Source organism: Salminus brasiliensis, chromosome 1 (genome assembly GCF_030463535.1).
Source record: "Salminus brasiliensis chromosome 1, fSalBra1.hap2, whole genome shotgun sequence".
In the NCBI taxonomy this organism is placed as follows: Eukaryota; Metazoa; Chordata; class Actinopteri; order Characiformes; family Bryconidae; genus Salminus; species Salminus brasiliensis.
This window is the reverse complement of record NC_132878.1, coordinates 55,024,333-55,044,371: the sequence shown is the minus strand read 5'-3', so window position 1 is coordinate 55,044,371 and position 20,039 is coordinate 55,024,333. Positions and strand designations below refer to the sequence as shown.

General features: G+C 45.5%; 1 protein-coding gene across 1 annotated transcript in view; it reads right to left on the bottom strand.

Annotated features, from left to right (window-relative positions):
• Window positions 1–18,663, bottom strand: part of cdh2 (cadherin 2, type 1, N-cadherin (neuronal)) — a 52,015-nt gene extending 33,352 nt beyond the window's left edge. Inside the window, exons 1-2 of the mRNA XM_072682694.1 lie at window positions 18,335–18,663; window positions 14,695–14,803 (exon numbers count right to left, since the gene is read on the bottom strand). Coding sequence (XP_072538795.1) covers window positions 14,695–14,803; window positions 18,335–18,385 — 160 coding nt within the window. The 5' untranslated portion in view covers window positions 18,386–18,663. The remainder of the gene's footprint in view (window positions 1–14,694; window positions 14,804–18,334) is intronic.
• Between the last annotated feature and the right edge of the window lie 1,376 nt (window positions 18,664–20,039).

Genomic DNA, 20,039 nt, shown 5'->3' with positions numbered 1-20,039 from the left:
TCTCTACAGCTAGCTGGAGTGAGATGAGGGGGGGGAGTGGGGGGTGGGGTTGTGTGATGGGAGGAGGGGTAAGTTTTTCATTCATCCATACAAACACACACACACATACACACTCGCGCTCGCATTCACCCTCCTCCCCGAGTCTAGCAAAACAAAGTCGGCCATGTCAAATCAATCGGCAACGCCCAAGGACATCAATATGGGGCCAATAAATCTCGCCAGAGGGAAGCCCGACCCCTCACCTCAGCGTTGACTTGACTAGCATTCCACTAGCAGGTCTACTAACCCAGCTTGAAGCTGTAAAAGCTCCCAGGAACGCCGCTTGAAGTAAGAGTTCCACTGAAAACCTACCCCTTCTCCCAAATGTAGTCTGCATGGTTATGTTTCGTGTCAGAAGTGTGCTTCTTTAGTTTAGCCCTGAAGGCTAAAGTAGCTGGAGGTAAAGCTGGGCGATGCGGTAAATATACTACATCACGATATTTTAAGACTTTTTTCGTGATACACGATACTTATCATGATTCATGCAAATCCCAGACTAAACACATCCACTGCTCTATTTCTAATTAAACCTAAGTCTAATTACACTGTTAGTAATGAAACCTGCAGCTGATCCATGTTTATTAAGCACTAACAGTCTCCTCCATATGCTTAGAAAATCATATTGTGTGTTACGGATACAACATTTATCACGATACGATAAAATATCGTCATACTGCCCAGCTCTAGTCAGCTCAAATCAGCAGTTCTGCCCCTTCATTCGGCGGTGGGCTCAGCCAGGTGAGAGTGGGCTGTGAGGAGTCTGGAGGAAGGAGGTGCTTGTGCGAAACAGAGGAGGTGGTGGGGGGTAGGTAGGGAGAAAGGAGGAAGAGTTATGAGTGGAAAACAAAGGAGACAGCAGCAGGTTGGCTTGTGAAAAAGTGTGAAAGCCTACCCTAGCAAGAGCACACGAGAGAGAGAGCATATCTGCGAGAGCACACGAGAGAGAGAGAGAGAGAGAGAGAGAGAGAGAGGGAGAGAGCCTAGCGGGATATGACGTCATCTCTGTATATTCCTGCCCAGTGTGTGTTAGATAGCTTCTGAGTGTGTGTCTGTGTGTGTGTGTGTGCACTGATTGTGCCACTGGCTGTTTTTAGCTCCCTATCAGCAGCAGTCACATGACTCACTCCAATTATCACCTCCTGCACCCGCTAACTCCTGCACAAGCTAACGCCTGCTCTCATTAAACACCACAGAAAGCATCTTCATTAGAGAAGCTCAATAAAAGAACTGAGAACGTGTATATGTGTGTGTGTGTGTGTGTGTGTGTGTGAGAGAGAGAGAATGTGTGCTTGTGTGGGTGTATGTGTATGTGTGTGAATAAGAGCACCACATCTAGCACAGCTGGGCTACATCGCCTTGTGCTGAGGTCATGTTAGCTCCAACTCCATCCAAACGTACTCCTACCTACTCTATACTGAACGAGAGAGAGAGAGAGAGAGAGAGAGAGAGAGAGAGAGAGAGAGAGACACACACACAGCGCTTCTGCTTATCTGCCTCATTACCCGTATCTCCTGGAGTCAGTGCAGCACCCCAACACCCCAACTCTGAGATTTCTTGCTGCCTTTTATTTCCCAGACATGAGTCAGGACAGGACCAAACACACACACATACACACACACATACACACACTCCAACGAAATTCCAACTCATCATGATTCACTGTGCAATTCAAGGCTGGGAGTTCAGTAATGAGCCAAGTCTAAACCACATGCATTCTCAGCGGGAGCAAATACCCCCCCACACACTTGCCCATTTCCTGCACACACACACCCCCAACCCTAACCCTGGCCTCAACCTCACTAACCCACAAGAAATGGGTTTGACCTTTGAGTGTAAAGAAACACATTTTTAATAGTTAAAATTCCCTTTTTCAATCACCGTTCACCGCTGCTCCTGACAAAGTGGGTTAGCCTGCTTTTCCCCTGCTTTTCCTACACAGTACCAACTGCGTGCACACCCCAATCGCGGCTTATCCTGATGGATGGTGGGGTATTACAGCTGTCAGCCAGCAAACCTGAGTGTATAAGCATCAGCCAGCCAAAAAAAGGGCAAAAGTGGTTTGCAGACAGTGTTAGGCATGGATTAACCCATGGATGAATTCTACGCGATCATTAAACACACATGCTTAGCTTTGAAACAATAACCTCTCCCATCCGGCAGACAGAGCAACTCAATTACTTTATAGAGGGAACACAGCAGATACAGATTTGGGCATTGGGGGGCGGCAGAGAAAACAAGAGGCCAGAAGTATCGTGGTGTGTCAGTTGGGAGACGGGTGGTTAGCAGCAGACAGAGAGTCAGGAGAAGGAGACAGAGACAGGGTCGTGGAGGATGCCACTAGAGGGCAGACCAGAGAACACTGACCAGGTTTTAAATCATACTGATCTCTCTCCACAGCTGTTCAGACAAACATATTTGTCACTGTGCAGCGGCAACGACACTTGTACGTGCAGATGGGAGTAATCGCGGACTTGGTCACACAGCCTTCCGTTAAAACTTCCCGCCATCTTGTTTATGCTTAGCATATTCTGGTGGAGACTGAATACGTCATCAAATACAGGTTTGAAATATCAGTCAAAAGGTGACTGGTGTAGTGTAGTGGCTAACAACACCACCTGCCCAGTGTCAGATTGGGCGACCACCCCACCCTACACCAATAAGCTTGAAGTCCTTGAGCAAGACTCCTAACACTAGAGACCTGTGTAACTTCTAGAATGCCTGACCAACTACGTGCTATAATAAATGCTAAAGCATGAAAATACTAAACCAAATAATAATATATTGAGTCATTAAGTAGATAAATATAAAAATCTGTGCGTATCAATACTACTTTTTTTGGGATTCACCAAAAAAATACGACCACCAATACGGCCGTGCTTCTATCATTCACACATCTGCCATTGGAACACAAATACTGCAAAGAGCTCCTGCAGAGCAGCCTAAATCACACACACACACACACACACACACACACACACACACACACACGTAAACAGACATAGCCACATAGTATCTTGCCTCCGCACCAGAGCACTGAGAGATTTGGTAGAGCTTAAAATAAACCATGAACATGGCAGACAACACTGCACACTACTCACACAGACCCATACGCACACATTACACACACTTCTCGCAGAGTTCTCCAACCACTACTCCCATCTGTCCTCTCTTTACCTTTTCCGTACTCTCCCCTCTCTCTCTCCCCTTGAATTCCTCACATTGCTGGTGGACAGAATTCTCCTCCCTTCACCAACCCCTCTCAAGCTGTCCCGCACTATCTCTCCTGTCTGTCTCAGTACTGCGCTCGCTCTCTCATCAGCCCCCACTGATTGAAAGCAGGCTCTGCTGCAGCCAGCCCACCCCCGCATTCTTATAACAAGGCTAACAAGGCACACACACACACATACACACAACCTCACACACACACACACACACATATATATATATATACATTTCTATATATTTGTATGCACACACACAGCAGTCGGCGCAGGGTCTGACCTCGGTTTGCCAGGGTTCTGCGGTCAGGCTTGTGTGTGTGCTGAGCATGAGAGTTTGCCTTTCTGACCGCGGGCGCGCTTCTCCAGCGGTCACCCTGTTCTGCTTCAGAGGGCAAAATCACAAAACTGCCTTCATTCAGCTAGAATGACAGAAACTGAGAACAGAGAGAGAGAGAGAGAGAGAGAGAGAGAGAGAGAGAGAGATATGGCCATGAGATAGCACAGTCCTTTGGAGTTCTGGCGATGACCACAGTCTGATAAGACCTCACAACCAGACACACACAAAGCATGATAATGAGTTTCCTGTAATTAAACGCTATTACTACATTAATTGTGGCTTAATAATACTGTCTGGGCTATTAAACACATACTACACCAACCTCTCTCTCTCTCGCTCTCTCTCTCTCTCTCTCTCTCTCTCTCGTATTTATAGCTCAGTATGTTTAGCATAGCAATGTGTGCTCCATCATACTACAGAAACCAGGGCAATCACATACATTCTATGTCCAACTGTTTGTAGACCCCCCTTCTAATGAATGCATTCAGCACCCATTGCTGACACAGAAGAGGGGTATCAAGCCCCCCAGCATTGAGCTATGATGCAGTGGAACTGTGTTCTATGATGGAATGATGCTGCTCCATCCAATACTTTTGCTCATATCGCTGAATGTGATCAAATCCTCACAGCGATGCTCCAAACCCTAGCAGAAAGCCTTGAGAACAATGTATGGGCAGGCGTCCCAATACTTTTGTCAACATTTGCGTAGATATTAATCGAAAGGGTTGGATTTGAAAAGTGCAGACACTGCAGAAACACTTCCAACAGAACACTGTTCAACAGTCCAACACTTGTTGTCTCACTCTCCTTCTCACACACACTTAAACATGCACACACACACACACACATACGCTCACTCAAAGTGAGAGAGGAATCCGAGTGACCTCTAACAATAAAAAAGCCTGAAAGAACACAATCCGGCAGTCACCATGACACCAAGGCATCCCATAATAATCCTTTAACACTCTAAAGAGGCTTATGCTGGGAGAAAGAGAGAGAGAGAGAGAGAGACAGAGAGGCAGGAAGAGAGAGAGAGAGAAAAAGGGTGTGCGAGAGAAAGAGAGCGTGTCTTGGGCTTTTGTTTGTTTAATGCATTACTGGGTCAGCATTCCAGCCTCGTTTGGCAGTCTGGACGGTGCACCACTGCCAGAACCACAACACGGCTGGATCTAAAAGCATCCAGAACCGCCAGCGCTCACCACCTCGCTCACGTCTAATCGAATTCATTACTAAGTGCAAACACAGCTCCGGTGTTTGATCTTAAGCAAAGCACTTATCTGTGTTAAAAAAAAAGGAAAAAAAAAAAAAAAAAAAAATTTAACGGCTAGCTTCAGCCAAGTCCAACTACATACCTTTTCCAAATATAACAATCTCGGATCAGGCCACGGGATGAAAAGCAGCTGTAGCCTGGAGAGGAGGACTATTAGGAATGGACTGCACCTTCTCGCACACACACCCGCCCTTTAATGAGCGAGCGAGCTCATCCTTGTGTTCAGAGGTAATCCGTGCCACTGTCTGCTATAGATCTACCCAAACAGCCTCGGGCTAGAAACTTCAGCGCGTCCTCTCATCTCTCAATCTGGGTCAGAGAGGGCCAAACGACATGAGCGGCCTGCTCACATCACCTGAAAGGAAGGCAACTTGGTGTGTATGCACACAAACAAACACACACACGTGGTTCAGATTCAAAAAAGAAGAATTTCTCCAGCCGCTCACAGCAGCTCCGGGTGAAGCCCGCTGCCATCTTTACGACCATTTCATTCATTTTAGACTGACCGTAATTGACCCTGGACCTGATTTTGAGCTCCACTGATTTTTATGGTGGGTCTGCTTTACTGAAATTGTGTAGGACAACATCTGGGAATTGACATGAGTGAGTGGAATTAGTGAGCGGCTGTGCAATGCGAATATGGACCAAATATGTGTGTTCTGCGTATGCTGCTACATACTGAGAGTGTCATGCACGTTACAAACAGGCTGATTAATCAGAACGGGACTGGTTAGCATCGTTTATGACCTAAATCCTACATTTATATGATGATTATATGCATACCCTGCATACCCACAGTCAGCTGTGATTGGTCCAGGTGCACATAGTAAACAAATGACATGTAGAACAGTTTCCTCTCCTAAAGAACCCTTGAAGGGCCCCTTTTTTATCACATGTGATCTGGCCTGACTAGCAAAACCCCTTCTGATGATGCATATTGAAGGGTGGAGGAGCTTGAGACGAGCCCTTTCTGTTTAGCCCTTAAAAATCCACCTCAAAACTCTTTCTAGTTCTCCTTTTTTTAGAACGTCCTCCCGTCTTCAAGGTACATCTCCATTTTTCCTCCTTGAGGTTTTACAGTCTGGCCAGAGTGTTCCTTTAAAGTCAAATAGATGAGGCAGGGGGGACATCAGGCTTCCATCTGACCTTTTATGTGTGTACTGAACTCCAAAAGAGCAGAATATGTTAGTGTCATATGCTTAAAAAAATAGCTTATTATACATAGCACTAAAAGAACACCTATATTAAAGGCGCTGGGCATGATTCTGGAGAACGACTGTAGATTGTTTGAAACAGCTAAATAAACACACCCCTCCTTTCAGTGCTCCTTCAGAAGCTCCGCCCCCTCCAGATGTTTGTGGCCATAAAACCCTTCCCAAATGTTGTTCGATCGAACACCATGATAGAATGTCAGTGAGAACCACAGCATGGCAAGTAATTAGCTTTGGTCAGGTCGGTTGTCGGATGTAGCAAACTCTTGCTACCATTGTTGCGGCTAAGTGAACTAGCTGGAATTATCTATCACAAACAGTCTCAAACCAGACTAAGTAATATCTCGGTTCTGAGCTATTTCTGTTAAACAGCAAACATAAGTCAGTGTGACCACCTATCCAGCAGAAATAGAGCTACAGCCTCTTCCCTTTTCATGTCTTTCCGTATTCAGAGGTCTCGCCACTCTTCACTGACTCTATGGTGGTCAGTACAGTACTTGACTAATCATTTCTGCCGGATCTCTCTATTCTATTCATATAAAACCACGGTGTTCTGTTCGTGTACTGTAGTGTAATACGTGGTATCATGCACTCTGACATACCTGCCAATAGCAAGACCTACTCAAGGTGAGATAAGATGCTTTTTAAATCCTGGAAATCCTCCCATGTATGTCTCACTCTTTTCATTTGTCCAACTCTCTCTCCCTCTCTCTCTCTCTCTCACACACACACACACACGCAGGCTCTGCCACACAGACTTCATTACTCTGCATCGATCTGACAAAACAAAGACCCTGAAAGCATCGATCACAGTGCGTGTGTGGGTGTGGGTGTGGGTGTGTGTGTGTGCGTGGGTGGGTGCCTATATGTGTGCACGCTCATGGGTGGGTTCGAGTGTTGCTGTATGAAGAGGCCTGAACAAAAGCCCGTGCATACAGGCTGGTTGTTGTTTCAGCTGCTGTATCCTCTGTAGTTTAATACAGTCCTCCTTTCCACACAACTCTTAATTATGCATGGCTCTTCCTGCTAGCAATTCAATAATTAAGTAGGTGTGCTTCGGGTTTGTCAGCATGCTCGTCTCCGGTTTAAAGTCTGGAGTCCTTTACGATAGGATTCGTCAGACAGAACTAGACCTGGAAGTCTAGGAGACGCCATAGGATCGACACAATGCATTGCTGAGATATATGTTATAATAACAGTTAACCCACATGGGATCAAAGTGTATAAAGCACTAGGATCCCATGTATTTACTGTTGACATTTTTTTTCAACAATTCTGGCCAGGCCAGCAAAACCTCCTTCATGTTGATGAACTCAGCGCTCCCTGTGCGGCCCTCAAAATCCACCCTAGGAGAGTTCTCATTTTCCAAACCTCCTCCCTCCTTCCAGATACGTCATGGTGTTTTCTTGCAGAGGGTTTTCTAGTCTTGCCAAAGTGTCCCTTTAAAGTCAAATTTTCACCGTTACTTCACGCTCCTGCTCATATTTAGCACGATTTATCATATCGTATTATGTGAAAGGTGAGCTGTGTCACCGTGCCCCACCAGTGAGCAGGGAAACATAATACTAACCAATACAAAGCCCCTCCCACCTGCTTCTACAGCAGGTTCTCATTTTACCAAGCAAAGATCCACTTAAGCATTCAGGTCACTCTTTCTTTTTATATAGAACCACGGCATTTCCTAAAGAACCACAGAAGGACTCCTTTTTACCCCCTTAGAAGCTGTAATTGACCCCCCACTTCGTCACCGTGATCATTAACATCAGCTTAACAGGTCCCAAAATTGAACCTTGTGGGTCTCCTCATGATAGGCAAATATAAATTGTTACCAAATCTTTCAAAACTGTTTCTGCATTATGATTAATAACTGAATAGTAGACCTAGGGTGTAAATTGTTACGGGTGGGATGTATGCCAGTAAAATACATCACAGTAGGGCTAAGTAATTAATGTGGATTCTATATCTGGGCTCAGTAAGCTGCCACTGTTGGGCACTTGAGCAAGGTCCTTCACCCTCTCTGCTCCCTGGGTGCTGGAGTTGGCTGCCCACCGCTCTGGGTGTGTGTGTGCTCACTGCCTCTAGTTCACTAGTGTGTGTGTGTGTGTGTGTGTGTTTACTACCACAGATGGGTAAAATGCGGAGCACACATTTTGCTGGACATAGTGCCATGACAAATATGTGCACCTTCACCTCTAATCAATGTGATCTTGCCCAATGTTGATTTTTTTTCAATTCTGTATATATATATATATATATATATATATATATATATATATATATATATATATATGTATAATGCTAAACATGCTATATATTCTGTATATATGCGTGTGCACTTTCCTAATCATACTGCATTTACCAGCCTTAACCTTGATAATGGCCTAGAACTCTTTAAGCTCGCAGACTTACACATTTAAGCATGTTTTAAAAGAAAGGCGCCTAGAGAACTTTTAAGTACTGTGTTACATTAGAGCTAATCCTTCATTCCGGTAAAGGCTTTTGTCACTCCAATTATTGCAGTGACTAAGTAGACCAACTATGCACAAAGAACACAACTCACAATCAGCGCAGACTTCAAAAAAGACAATTACACATTTGTTCATTCAGTCAAAACATGTTAATTAGGGGTTGGACTTAGGAGTTCGTATTAACATAAAAAAAAAATTAACAGAACAAAGACAACTGAGTTCCCAGAATATCCACTCCTCTGCTTTCTTCTCCCTCTCCGGAACGCACACAGCCGCGTACACACACTAACACATACGCGCTCTTGTCTGTGTTCCCGTAACCATCCTTTAATTCCAGTTCAGTCAGCCCATAGAGGAGCGCTGAACCGAACGCTGATGACCTCAGCGCTGCTCTCTGATTGGGCAGACTCGCTGGCCGACAGTGCCCGTGTCCCATGCAAACAGAAAAAGGCGCTCTGTTTCACTCTCCCTCCCTCTCTCTCTCTCTCGCTCTCTGGCCGTCTCACTCTCTCGCGCTCTCGTTTTGTGAAGGCACATTAGTGCTTGTTTCGCTCGTTTATGAAAACAGTGGAGCTTGAAGTCCCCTTCCGCGTCCTCTGATCGGAAGTGATCAAACACATACCTCTGGAACAGTTCATTTCACTCTCGCTCATGTGTGTACAAGTACAGTCGCAAATGCAGTGTGTGTGTGTTTGTGTGTGTGTGTGTTCTCGGCAATGATGTAATCACCTTTCACCCACCACATCTCCTTCTGATCGCATTCTCTCTTTCGCTCCCCACAGATCAAACGAGCAAACGAGAGCTCCATCAGCGCAGAAAAGATAACACACACACACACACACACACACACACAGAAGCTACAAGCAAATACTATATAAGAACTGGGCGCTCAGAAGACGCCGTTTTTAACTTTTCGGAGAGGGAAAAAAAGCTGAAAATCAAAGCAAATGACAAACCTGTATGTTAAAAGAGTTTTAGAACTGCAGCTCTGCCTTGCGTGCAAAAACACAGAACAAAGAAAAATGATGAGAAGAAAGGCTTGTCAGAGGAAAAGGATGGAAAGTATTAAAAACTATGAAAGTGGTGAATGACTAGTTCTGACTTCTCCAGCCGCTGTTGTTCTGACACTGTGTAATCTTGTCATCTTAAAAGAAAAGGGTTCAGTAGCAGTGCAGAAGCAAAACTGTGGAACATCTAGGCGACCCTCAAGATGTAGTGAGAACTACAGTCTTATTTCTTAGCGAGGGTTTTACACGAGGAGGTGGAAATCTCGGCATAAATGACTGAGGTGGGAGGGGCTACTCGATTTATGCACTGCCATCACCAAAAAACACCCAAAAAATGTGACGATAATCAGTCTTATGATCATAAAATGCTGCAGAAGTGTCACACCTCTGAGGAGCCATCCTCTTTCTCAGCCTCTTGATTTGACTGAGGTTTGCCCCGGACTTGCTTGAACGACCTGAGGTCTCTGTGTCATGCACAGCGAAACTAAATGCCTCCTCAAGCATCTCCAAACTTATTTAATTATTCAGTTATCGAGGTAAAATGTTCAATTAATCGTCATACTGATATTGAGGTCACATCACCCAGCACTACCTAATACTAATATTTTGAACAGAACCTTCTATTAGTCCCATATAGCAGTGATTCGGTGTCTTGGGTGATATGGCAGAACTGTTTTGGTACTTATGTGGCTCCATCTTTTTTTTTTTTTTAGGAATTACTTAAAGAACTGGGTCGTCCACTGTCACACAAAATCTCGTCATTTCCAAAGTGACAGCCCAGGAAAACACATCCATAACTTTCTATTAAAGTCAATGTAAAAAGAGTCATTTTGGAGCCTTTCTATTGGCCCAAAGGATCAACTGCCAGATTCACATCATGTTTCCATACATATTTTTCTTTTATGTTTTCCACAAATGGAACCTTTTGAAAAAAATAAGAAGCCTTTAAAGTGTATGAAACCTTCACATCATATGAAGGTCCTATACCAACTCATTTGCATTATGTAGGGCATCTTCTTCACACTCTATTGTAAACACTTCTTTACACTATTGTAAACATGGTTGGTCTGCTGAAGCTCCGTTCACTGGAAGTGTTTTTTAGGGGAAACCTAAAGTGGTTCTTCTATAGCATTTGCTCCAAAGAACCCTTTTGGGACCTTTAATTTAGGAGTGTATAATAACTACTCATTATAACCGTGTGGGGGCAACTGTGGCACCATTACAACGGCATGCGTAAACAGGCCCGCTTTCTGAAGAGCAAAGACCATGGAAGCCACCAAATGGTTCATCCCTCTCTGAATAACCATGCCTTTCCTAAAGACCCCTTGAAGAAGCCTCTTTCTGTCAGACTGTACTAGTGCTTTGTCAGCAGATTCTCGCGCTGTTTGTCACACTGACTGTACCTCCTCCTTTCCAGCTGAAAAGAAAAGGGAAAGAAAGGAAAGTGGGGGTGAGGGGGGGAGAGGTGAAAGTTTTCATCCTCGAGTCATTTGCTTAAAAAAGGAGGTGATGAATGAGTGTTAGCGAAACAAAACATCCTCCTCATGTTAGACAAGAGGCTCCTGCTAATCCACATACAGGGGTTAACCCCCCCCCAGGCACGGGGAGAAAGAGAAAGAGGGACGAATAAGAAGAATGAGGTGTTCTGGCCTCCATTAGCCAAAAAAAAAGGGACGGTTAATAATAGTATTAACAGTGACTCAACATCAGTCTGAATGAAAAAAGGATGAGAATGCAAATCAAATAAGAGCTTTAGTCAGTGCGCAACAGAAGGGGGTCACAGCGGGTCAGCTTTCAGTTCTAAAGAACACAGGAAACTAATGTGTGAGTCAACACCGATATCAAGTAACTCCCGTTTTTTTGTGAGTAAGATATAACAAGTAGCAGCCTTACCGTACACACCACACACACACAGACACACACAGACACACACACACACACACACACACACATCGATGAGAACTGGAAATTCCCCTCAGGCTGTGAAATGTAGACTCCCAGTGTGAAATCTGAAGCTGCGGTTGTCTCTTTTGTTTTAATTGCTTCAGGTCAGTGTATGTGTGTCTATGTGTGGGTGTGTATGATGTGTGTGTACTATCTATCTGTGTATTCCCACAGTACAGAGGAGAACGCCCAGTAGCAGTTTTCAAATGATTCGTCTACAGTCTGATACTACAGTCTGCAAGGAGCCCATGAATGAGTAATGGAGTAAAATAAATAAATAAATAAACAAACAAACAAACAAAAGAGAGCGGTGTACGGACTCACACACAGGGCACAGCGTAACATGAACTTTTAGGTAGTACGAGGTTTCAGGTTGTATATGCTTTTGGCCATGTTTTCATATCACAGAGCTGGGACCCCCTGGCACTTTTAAGGACACTTTTGTGTACATAAGTCATGTATTACACACTGATGTGGTTTTATTCACACTTCTGATGGCTGTAACATAGCACATGTGTTTTGTAGCACAGTTTTGAAGCACTTAAACAACTCACAGTAGTAGCTAGCTATGTTACAGTACAACCTCCTTGATGGTCGGCATACCGTGTCCGTTTGCTTAATGCCTGTATTGGAAAAAATGCCACCCAATACAAAAGGCAGAAGAATCCCAGCATTTCTAATTATTTTCAGCGTTTTAAAAAACAAACAATCGGCCAATTAATGGAGAAAACGATCAGCTGATCTATCTATAATAACAAATAATCATCAGTGTTTTGATGTTATTTATTATTATACATATAATATACATATATATCACATATACTGTGATACTGTAAAACCGTGGTATATTTCTGAGCCTCCACACGGTGGGTTGGTTTAACACAGTATTAAAAGTCAATATTAGAAATAAATAAGTAACTAATGTACTTTAGTTATTATGCAAATAAATATGTTTACATTTTGTCATTCTGATATTACCGCTTCTAGTGTGTGGTCAAATAAATGTGCCATGTTTCGAACCATATAGAGCTTGTATTAATGTCACTTAATGCTAAACTGCTAATAAACAGTAGGCATGGGTACAAAGTCTACAGTTACATTTCTCAGCAGATTTCAGCTCTTTAAGCTGCAAGTAGGTTTGGTTGTAAGATGGGTGATATGGTCAAAATATTGCCTCATGATAGATTAAAGACATATAAAAGGTGCAAGCCATGCACCACCTCCAGCAATAAAAGCACATCAGTGTGTGTATGCCATGACTTATATACCTCCAGCTCATACTGAAACATGAGGCTGGCCAACGCCAGTATATCCGTATTTGATGGATGTTCAAGTCCTGATGATATCCACACTATTCTCATGAAGGCACATTGTGAAATATAGTGATGCGAAAGAACTGTGTGGAGGTGTTAGATTATATCTGTGCTGAGAGTCTGAAAAGTCCTGCAAATTAAAAGAGACATTACTCAGGTCTGAGGTTGTCTGAGGCAACTTCCCAGCAGCTCGGGCTTGGTGTAAATTTAGGGGGGGGGGGTTATTTCACGACCCATTGTTCTCGGTGAGACAGTATTCTTTGTGAGTGAATATGATAGAAGGCATCACAGGTCACATCTAACTGCTGAATCCACACATCCGTGTGTGTCTCCATCCTGCTGACGTCAGCTCCTCTGGATCTTTGTACTGTGATTAGGCCTAACAGGCCATATGGATGAGGAGGAGGAGGAGGGGGGAGGGGGGAGTGGGTGTTGGATTCATGCTATTGATCGCCTGCATGGATATGGGCTGCTCTAATCAATGCTATCGATTAGAGGATGTTTCATCCGTGTGTGAAACCCCGCCGGCGCTTTTCAGACCGCTAATATTTCACAATAAACGGACACTGCTGCTTCTAAACAAGGACTACCAGAACTTGTAGCACTCTCGGCTCCTCTCGCTTATGCACACCACTATTACCACCACCTCCCCACCTCACACTTCTTAAACACAAACCTCTCACTTTCACCCTCCCCCTGTTGCCTGCTTTTCACACAAACACACTCTCACACACACACACACACAAAAAAAAACAAGCCCCCCTCCCCCACAGGCAATCTTTTCCCACTGGCATCTAGCGGACAAGCAGCTTGAAAGACAGACTCCTGCAATAATCCGCCACTGCTGTCTTGCTGGAGCTCAACCATTTGTGATGTGGGGCTGTGTGAGTATTAGAACTCCTCAGTACCAAGCAATTAGGGGCTTGAGGAAAAGCAGAGGCTTTTGGCTTTGTCTGAAACCACGAAACCACTTTCGTTGTAGAGCGCAGGTTTTGAATGATTGCCAATTCTGTTCCCTATGAAAGGTCCTGTTTGCACCTTTACATTAACCCCCTGAAGTCCACCATGTTGCCAGCACCAGCACCAGTCTATCATATTACTTAATAACTTTGAAAACATCTGGTGTAGAGACTTGATGAAAATTGCAATTTAGAGTGGAAACACGTGGCTTGTCAGCAAACTAAAGTTACAGTTTCATATTAATTCAAACATTCATATTGTAGCCATGGAAAATGATGATTCTTTCTGCTTCTTTTTGGCTCCCACTTTGTGGGAGGTTTATGCTGTCATTTATAGAAAATATAGAGAAAATATGAGAATTTCCTGTCCTTTTTTTACTCTATTTATGCTTATCTGCATATTTTCTAATGAGATACAGTGTTTCTACAAGCTTACAATCTATTATTCATAACATATGACTTCAGAGGGTCAACATCTGATCACCATCAATCATCCAATCGTTGTCTAATAATCAATGACACATGATACCACTCTTTTTTCTGACACTGATATCGCTTCTTTAAAAAACCTCTGTGCTCTTTCTTAAGATGAGCATCTAAAAGCAGGCTGCTCAAACACCACAGGAGGAAGCACACAGCTAACAGTGAGGGTGTACCAGTTCAGAATAAACTGAAATGATTCATTCTTTTTTTCTGTCCGATTTCTGATCCAGCTTATTCTGCTCATATCAACCATCTCTAATCGGATGAGACCACATTCCGGCCAAGAGATGAGCTATTGTTCGTCTTTTTAATGCATCTGTGGGCAACATCCAGATACAGGACCCACTGCAACAACAAGTGTAAACAGGGCCATTGTGTAGCGTTCCTGATCTTCCGAACGCGGCATATGTGCGTATACGTTCCAAATGACATCCGCCTTTACCTTTGAGCAGAGCCTGTCCCTCGGCGATGACATCACTGACGATCACGCTGTACTCTTGCTGGGTGAAGGCTGGCTGGCACAGCATGGCCCCGCTTCCCTGCGCCACCACCTGCCAAAAAAAAAGCCAGAGCACACGGCTTAATCACTGCCATTAACTAGCGTTAATGAACATTAGCCCACGGCTTGTCCAAGATCATGCGATCCCCTCTGCACGCAGAGTGTCAGATGATTCATCGATGGACACAGTGACCGCAGCTCATCACTGTAGAAGATGGAAACAACGTGAGGTAATTCTCTTGCTGTGTAAAACAAAGCACAGTGGGATTAGCCCTCATCACAGCAAAGCCCACATCAGTTCTCTTCATGACCTCTTAAGACCACTCAGAGAGTATTTCAGGGGTGTAGCACTAGCGGATGGAGGGCAACTGATTTGAAAAAAAAAAAAAGATGGAAAAATGTATAATTATTAATAACCTTCTCTCCTCTTTCTACATTATTCAGAGTGTCTCCTGAGTGTTGTGTCCCCTGAAGGCCTGGCGTTCGCTTGTCAACCCCACCCCCCTCCTTCTATCAAATCCCCCCCCCCCCCAAACACACCACCCCTTCTCCCCACCCCCCATGGCACGGAAGCATCTGTTGTTTTGGAGTGGGTGTAATTAGACTGATGAGGTCAGAAGGGCGAGACATTAGGCAAGCCGAGCTGACCGTCAAACACACGGTCTGGCTTTACAGACCAGGTCTGGAGGAGTGCTTAATGTACACACTTACACACACACACACACATGTCTGTTTTTATACTTTGTCGGGACATGAGGTCATACATGTGTCCCATATGTATGATATATGTGACTACTTATGTGTAATAACATAACAATAACCCTGATATAACTGTAGACACCAAAATGTAAATAAAGACATAAAGAAATCAACAAAAGTGACATTTATGGCTAATTTTAATAAAAGTCGACTTTGACCTATGACCTGTGTGAGTTTCTGTACATACAAACTATGAATTAAAGCCTTAATTCCTTTTACATTAACCTTTTCTAACCGTTTGTAACTGTCCCTTTAAGACTCTTCCAGTAACTAAGCTCTGTTCTCATTGGCCACCCTTCATTGTGCCTCATTCAAACAGCAGCCCAGACAGAAACCCTCCTTATAACTCCAGAATAAATGGGATGGGCTTAACTGCTGTATGCTGAATATGAGAATAACGTAAACAAGTTTTTTTTTTTTTTTTTTATGTGTGACATCACAAAATCAATGAATTCAAAAAGGGACTGTATTTAAAGCCTCGTTTCCATATATGGACTGTTTGACATGGCACAGGCTCCTCAAGTTCCTCAAGTTCCTTAAGATCTTAGCTTTGTTCTGAAATGATGAAATCAAACATAGAAACACACAAATAAAAAGTCCTCCCAACACCTGTATGCAACCCCCCATCACACCCCCATCAGCACTACATGAGGGCCGAGCCTGATCAACACGGTCAACACAGCCAAACTTCTACCCCTGATAGCCCACATAAACCATACACCGCTAGACACCAGCATAACCTACTAAAGCTGCTCTGCGAGCTCAGGCTCGGAATCAGCGCGACACACACCCTATGTCCCCTGGTGTGGGTAAACGTGTAGATTTGGCCTGCGCGGGGTGAATTAAAAGATCAAAGCCGGCCAGTATTGGGTTCCTGATGTCCGCTGTGAACTGGCCTCTTTGTTTCTGGAGCGAGATCAGAGGCAGAGAGGAGAAGACTGGCCTTGTTTGTTAATGAGGCGGCCGATTCACCAAACATGTTAATTACTTGTTACCTCAAAGGGTGCTTGAGTGACCCGTTAACTCTCTCTGTTACAACACGACCACCTGATAGACCCACTTGCTTTGATTTCCGTCCGCATGGTCACTGACAGCACAGGCCGGGTGACTGCAGGTGGTCGGACACTGGTCGTATCCCGCCTCTCGTTTTGGTGTCTGTGCCGGTGCCAACTTGTCGTGCCCCATAACATCGTACAGCGTGGAGCAGTGGCGTCTGCCCCGCTGCTGAAGCAAACAGCACCACAGACTTTGCTTTAGAAATCTTCTGCTTTTTAAAACTGTATCGTCAGCAGCTGCTCGGCAGTGCGCTGTCGCTGCGTGTCAAATATCCGTGCAGATGGAGGGAAGGGGCCGAGACGGCGGCTCGAGCGCTGGCTCCTGCTGACATCTGGGCTTGGGGAGGAGGAAACAGTAGAGAAGCGGAACGGGATGAAGAACTTGGAGACGAGTGGGGCGTTCGAACCCGTCCCACATGCTCGTAGCCTTTAATCGTGTTTCCTTCGCGATCTGTGTGTGGAAGTCTCGACCCCCAGCAAGAGAGCATCATGGGTAACAAACCCCCAATCTTATCAAAAGCATGGGGCAGAGGGCTTCAAACGAGCTTGAGGCAGTTACACACTCACACACACACACAGAGGTGTGTATTTCTATCTTTGTGGGGTATTACCATTGACAGCTGTGTCAGCGTAGCTTAGTGGTGCTGTGCTGACCATCCTTAAACCCTAACTCTGACCCTCTCAGGAATGAAAAGCACATATGCATACATGTGTAAGGTATAAAGGTAAGGGGGATAAAGGGTTATTTGGGTGTCGCCACAGAAGAACCATTTTTGGGTTCCACAAAGAACCAAGTGTGAAGAACTAGCTTATACATACATAATCATATACATCTTTCACTGTGGCTCAATGGCCTTTCCATCATAGAGAAGAGCCATTTATCCAGATAAGGAGCCGTTTAATCATCCAAATGGTTCTTGAAGTCGTTACGGTTCCTCTGTCTTTCACACAGAACCCTTGAAGAACCCTTGAAGAACCCCTTCCCAGCTGATCAGCCAGCTCGCACAGAAGTTAAAAATTAAACTGAAATCCAGAGACCAGGCTGACGACCCAGGCTGTGGTCTCTCACACACACACACACACACACACACTCTCTCTCTCTTTTCAGCACATGTAGCTACAGTTATTAGTTCCCTCAGTCCTCTGTCCGTCCTCGACTGAGGCACGCCTCGTTTCTCTGTGCCCACAGTCAGCTCTGAGGGGCATCTCACATTAGCCCCTCTCTCTCTCTCACATCACACACACACAGTATTCTAATGTTTAACGCGGTCTCGGTTACCCCCTCTTTACTCTACTACTCCTGCAGGACGGAGCCCCCCCCCCGGTCCTCCTCCGGCCCCTCTGTCCGTCCTGCGCCCCCTCCGCGCAGCTCTCCATTAAAACTGCGTGTCTTCTCTCAGCTCGACGCGAAGCCCCCCCGCGCTCTGGACCCCGGACCCCGGTCCCCGGACCCCGGTCCCCTTCCGTCGTAGCTAGCTAACTTTCAACGACAGCGGTCTAAAAAAATAAAAATGCGCATCCATCGCAACCGCCATCCCCCACTCCCAACCCCCCTCCAGCACGGGACGCTTGAAGCGCTGCGTTTGCAGCGGGGCTGACAACGGCCAGGCGGCGAAGCATCGCTCCCCCAACCTCGCTCCGCAAGCACGCTGTAATCATGCCGAGCCGGGGTCGCCCTGTGTGAGGACACACACTTAGGCTAAGCTAGGAGCCCCCAAGCGAACAACACACCCGAGCCAAAACGCAAACGCAGCCCTGTTTCCTCTTACCTGCAGAGCGGCGAGGAGCGCCAGCAGCATCGCACCTCCTCTCCGGTCCATGGTTTAAATTCCGCCCTCCGTGAACGAGCTGCTCGGGTAAAAGGATGGTTATAGTGTTCCGTGAGGCTGCATGCAGCGTTTCTCTCCCCCTCTCTCTATCCGCTCTCTCTCTCTCTCTCTCTCTCTCTCTCGCTCGCTCGCTCTCCTTCTCGCTGGCTCGCTGCTCGTGGTCTGCTGCTGGCGCCGCCGCTGCCGCTCGTTCACCTCGGCCGAGTGAACAGCGCCGCCTCTCTGTCTCCCCCTGGCGGATGCGGGCGAGGAGCTCTTCCACTCAGCAGGGAACCTAACCGTGCAGCGTCCACAAGCCTCTCTCTCTCTCCCTCACTCACTCAGCCTCCGGAAGTCGGTGTGTGTGAGGAGGAGTGACAGACGGCGCCTCCCTCAGCGCGACAAAAGGAAAATCTTCTTTCTTTAACCCCACCCAGTCCTCCTCCTCCCCTCCTCCTCACCCCCGCCACCAGCACCACCTCCTCCTCCTCCTTTTAATGCTTCCTAATCGTCTGGGAGATTTGCAGGCTCCGAAGTGGTAAAGCGCCTCCAACACGTATGGGGGCTCTTCCAACTGCGTGAACGCGCACTGGAGGGAAATGTAGCAAAGCGCTGTTTTTAACGCCTCAGACTTATCACACAGTGTATCACACCATCGCTGCCCAAACTCAGTGTGCATCTCTGAAATGGTCACGCTGTAAGAGATTAAAGCATTCTTGGCTTCTGAGGGTGCCACAGAATGAATGCACTGAGGGTTTCAGTCCCTCATTCATTTAGAAATGATGAGTGTGTGACCTTAATTGGGCTGAAAATGCATGTACAGCCCTGTTATTTTGCCTTACAATAATATATGTTTTCACTGTTGCATAGCATAGTTTTTTTATTTAATTATTTGTAATGATCCCCCAGTCTTAGCAGATCCTGCTATCCTGTCCTATGGTTAGCTTTTAGCCTAGCCCGGAACCTGATTGCTTCCCCAGCTGTCATTTTAGCATTTAGTATTTTAGTAATAGCATGCTATTGCTCTGTAAGTGCACCTTTAGGTGGGCCTCCATGCCCACGTTTCTGTGCTTTAACTCTGTCTTGTACTCTGTCTGTCTGATGCTTGAGTTTAGCGGGACTGTGCCCCAAAACCACACACTCCCACATTACACAGGGGTTCAAAACCTAGCCTCCATTAGATGTGCCTTCAATAGTGTAGTTGCCTCAGTAAAGTAAAGACGTATGTGAGTTGGGAAGCAGTCACAGCAACGTTGAAATTTTGTCGTTTTAAGCAATAAACACTATCAAAAATGTGGTTAAATACTGATATCAGGTCTATGAGATTTAATAAGCCAGGGTTAAGGATCCAGGGCTTCAATTTCCTCTCTGCAGTTCACTTGTAGTATATTTACTCTGGTCCACCCAAGCTCTGCTTCTCCCAAATGAGAGATCTTACCCGCCCGCTTCAACCCACAACCTGATGCATGTTTGCCTGCTATGACTGCAGTGCTGCAAATGAAAGCGGACCTGGGGACACACCCACCTTGCGCAGAGCTTTACTTGCTGCCTTCTATTCCCTGAATGTCGGTTTGATTGTACATATGCCAGTATGAACGCAAAGCAGTCCAGGACTACAGTGTAACAGTGCATCGGCACAAGAAAAGCCGCAGTCGCAGGGCCTGGT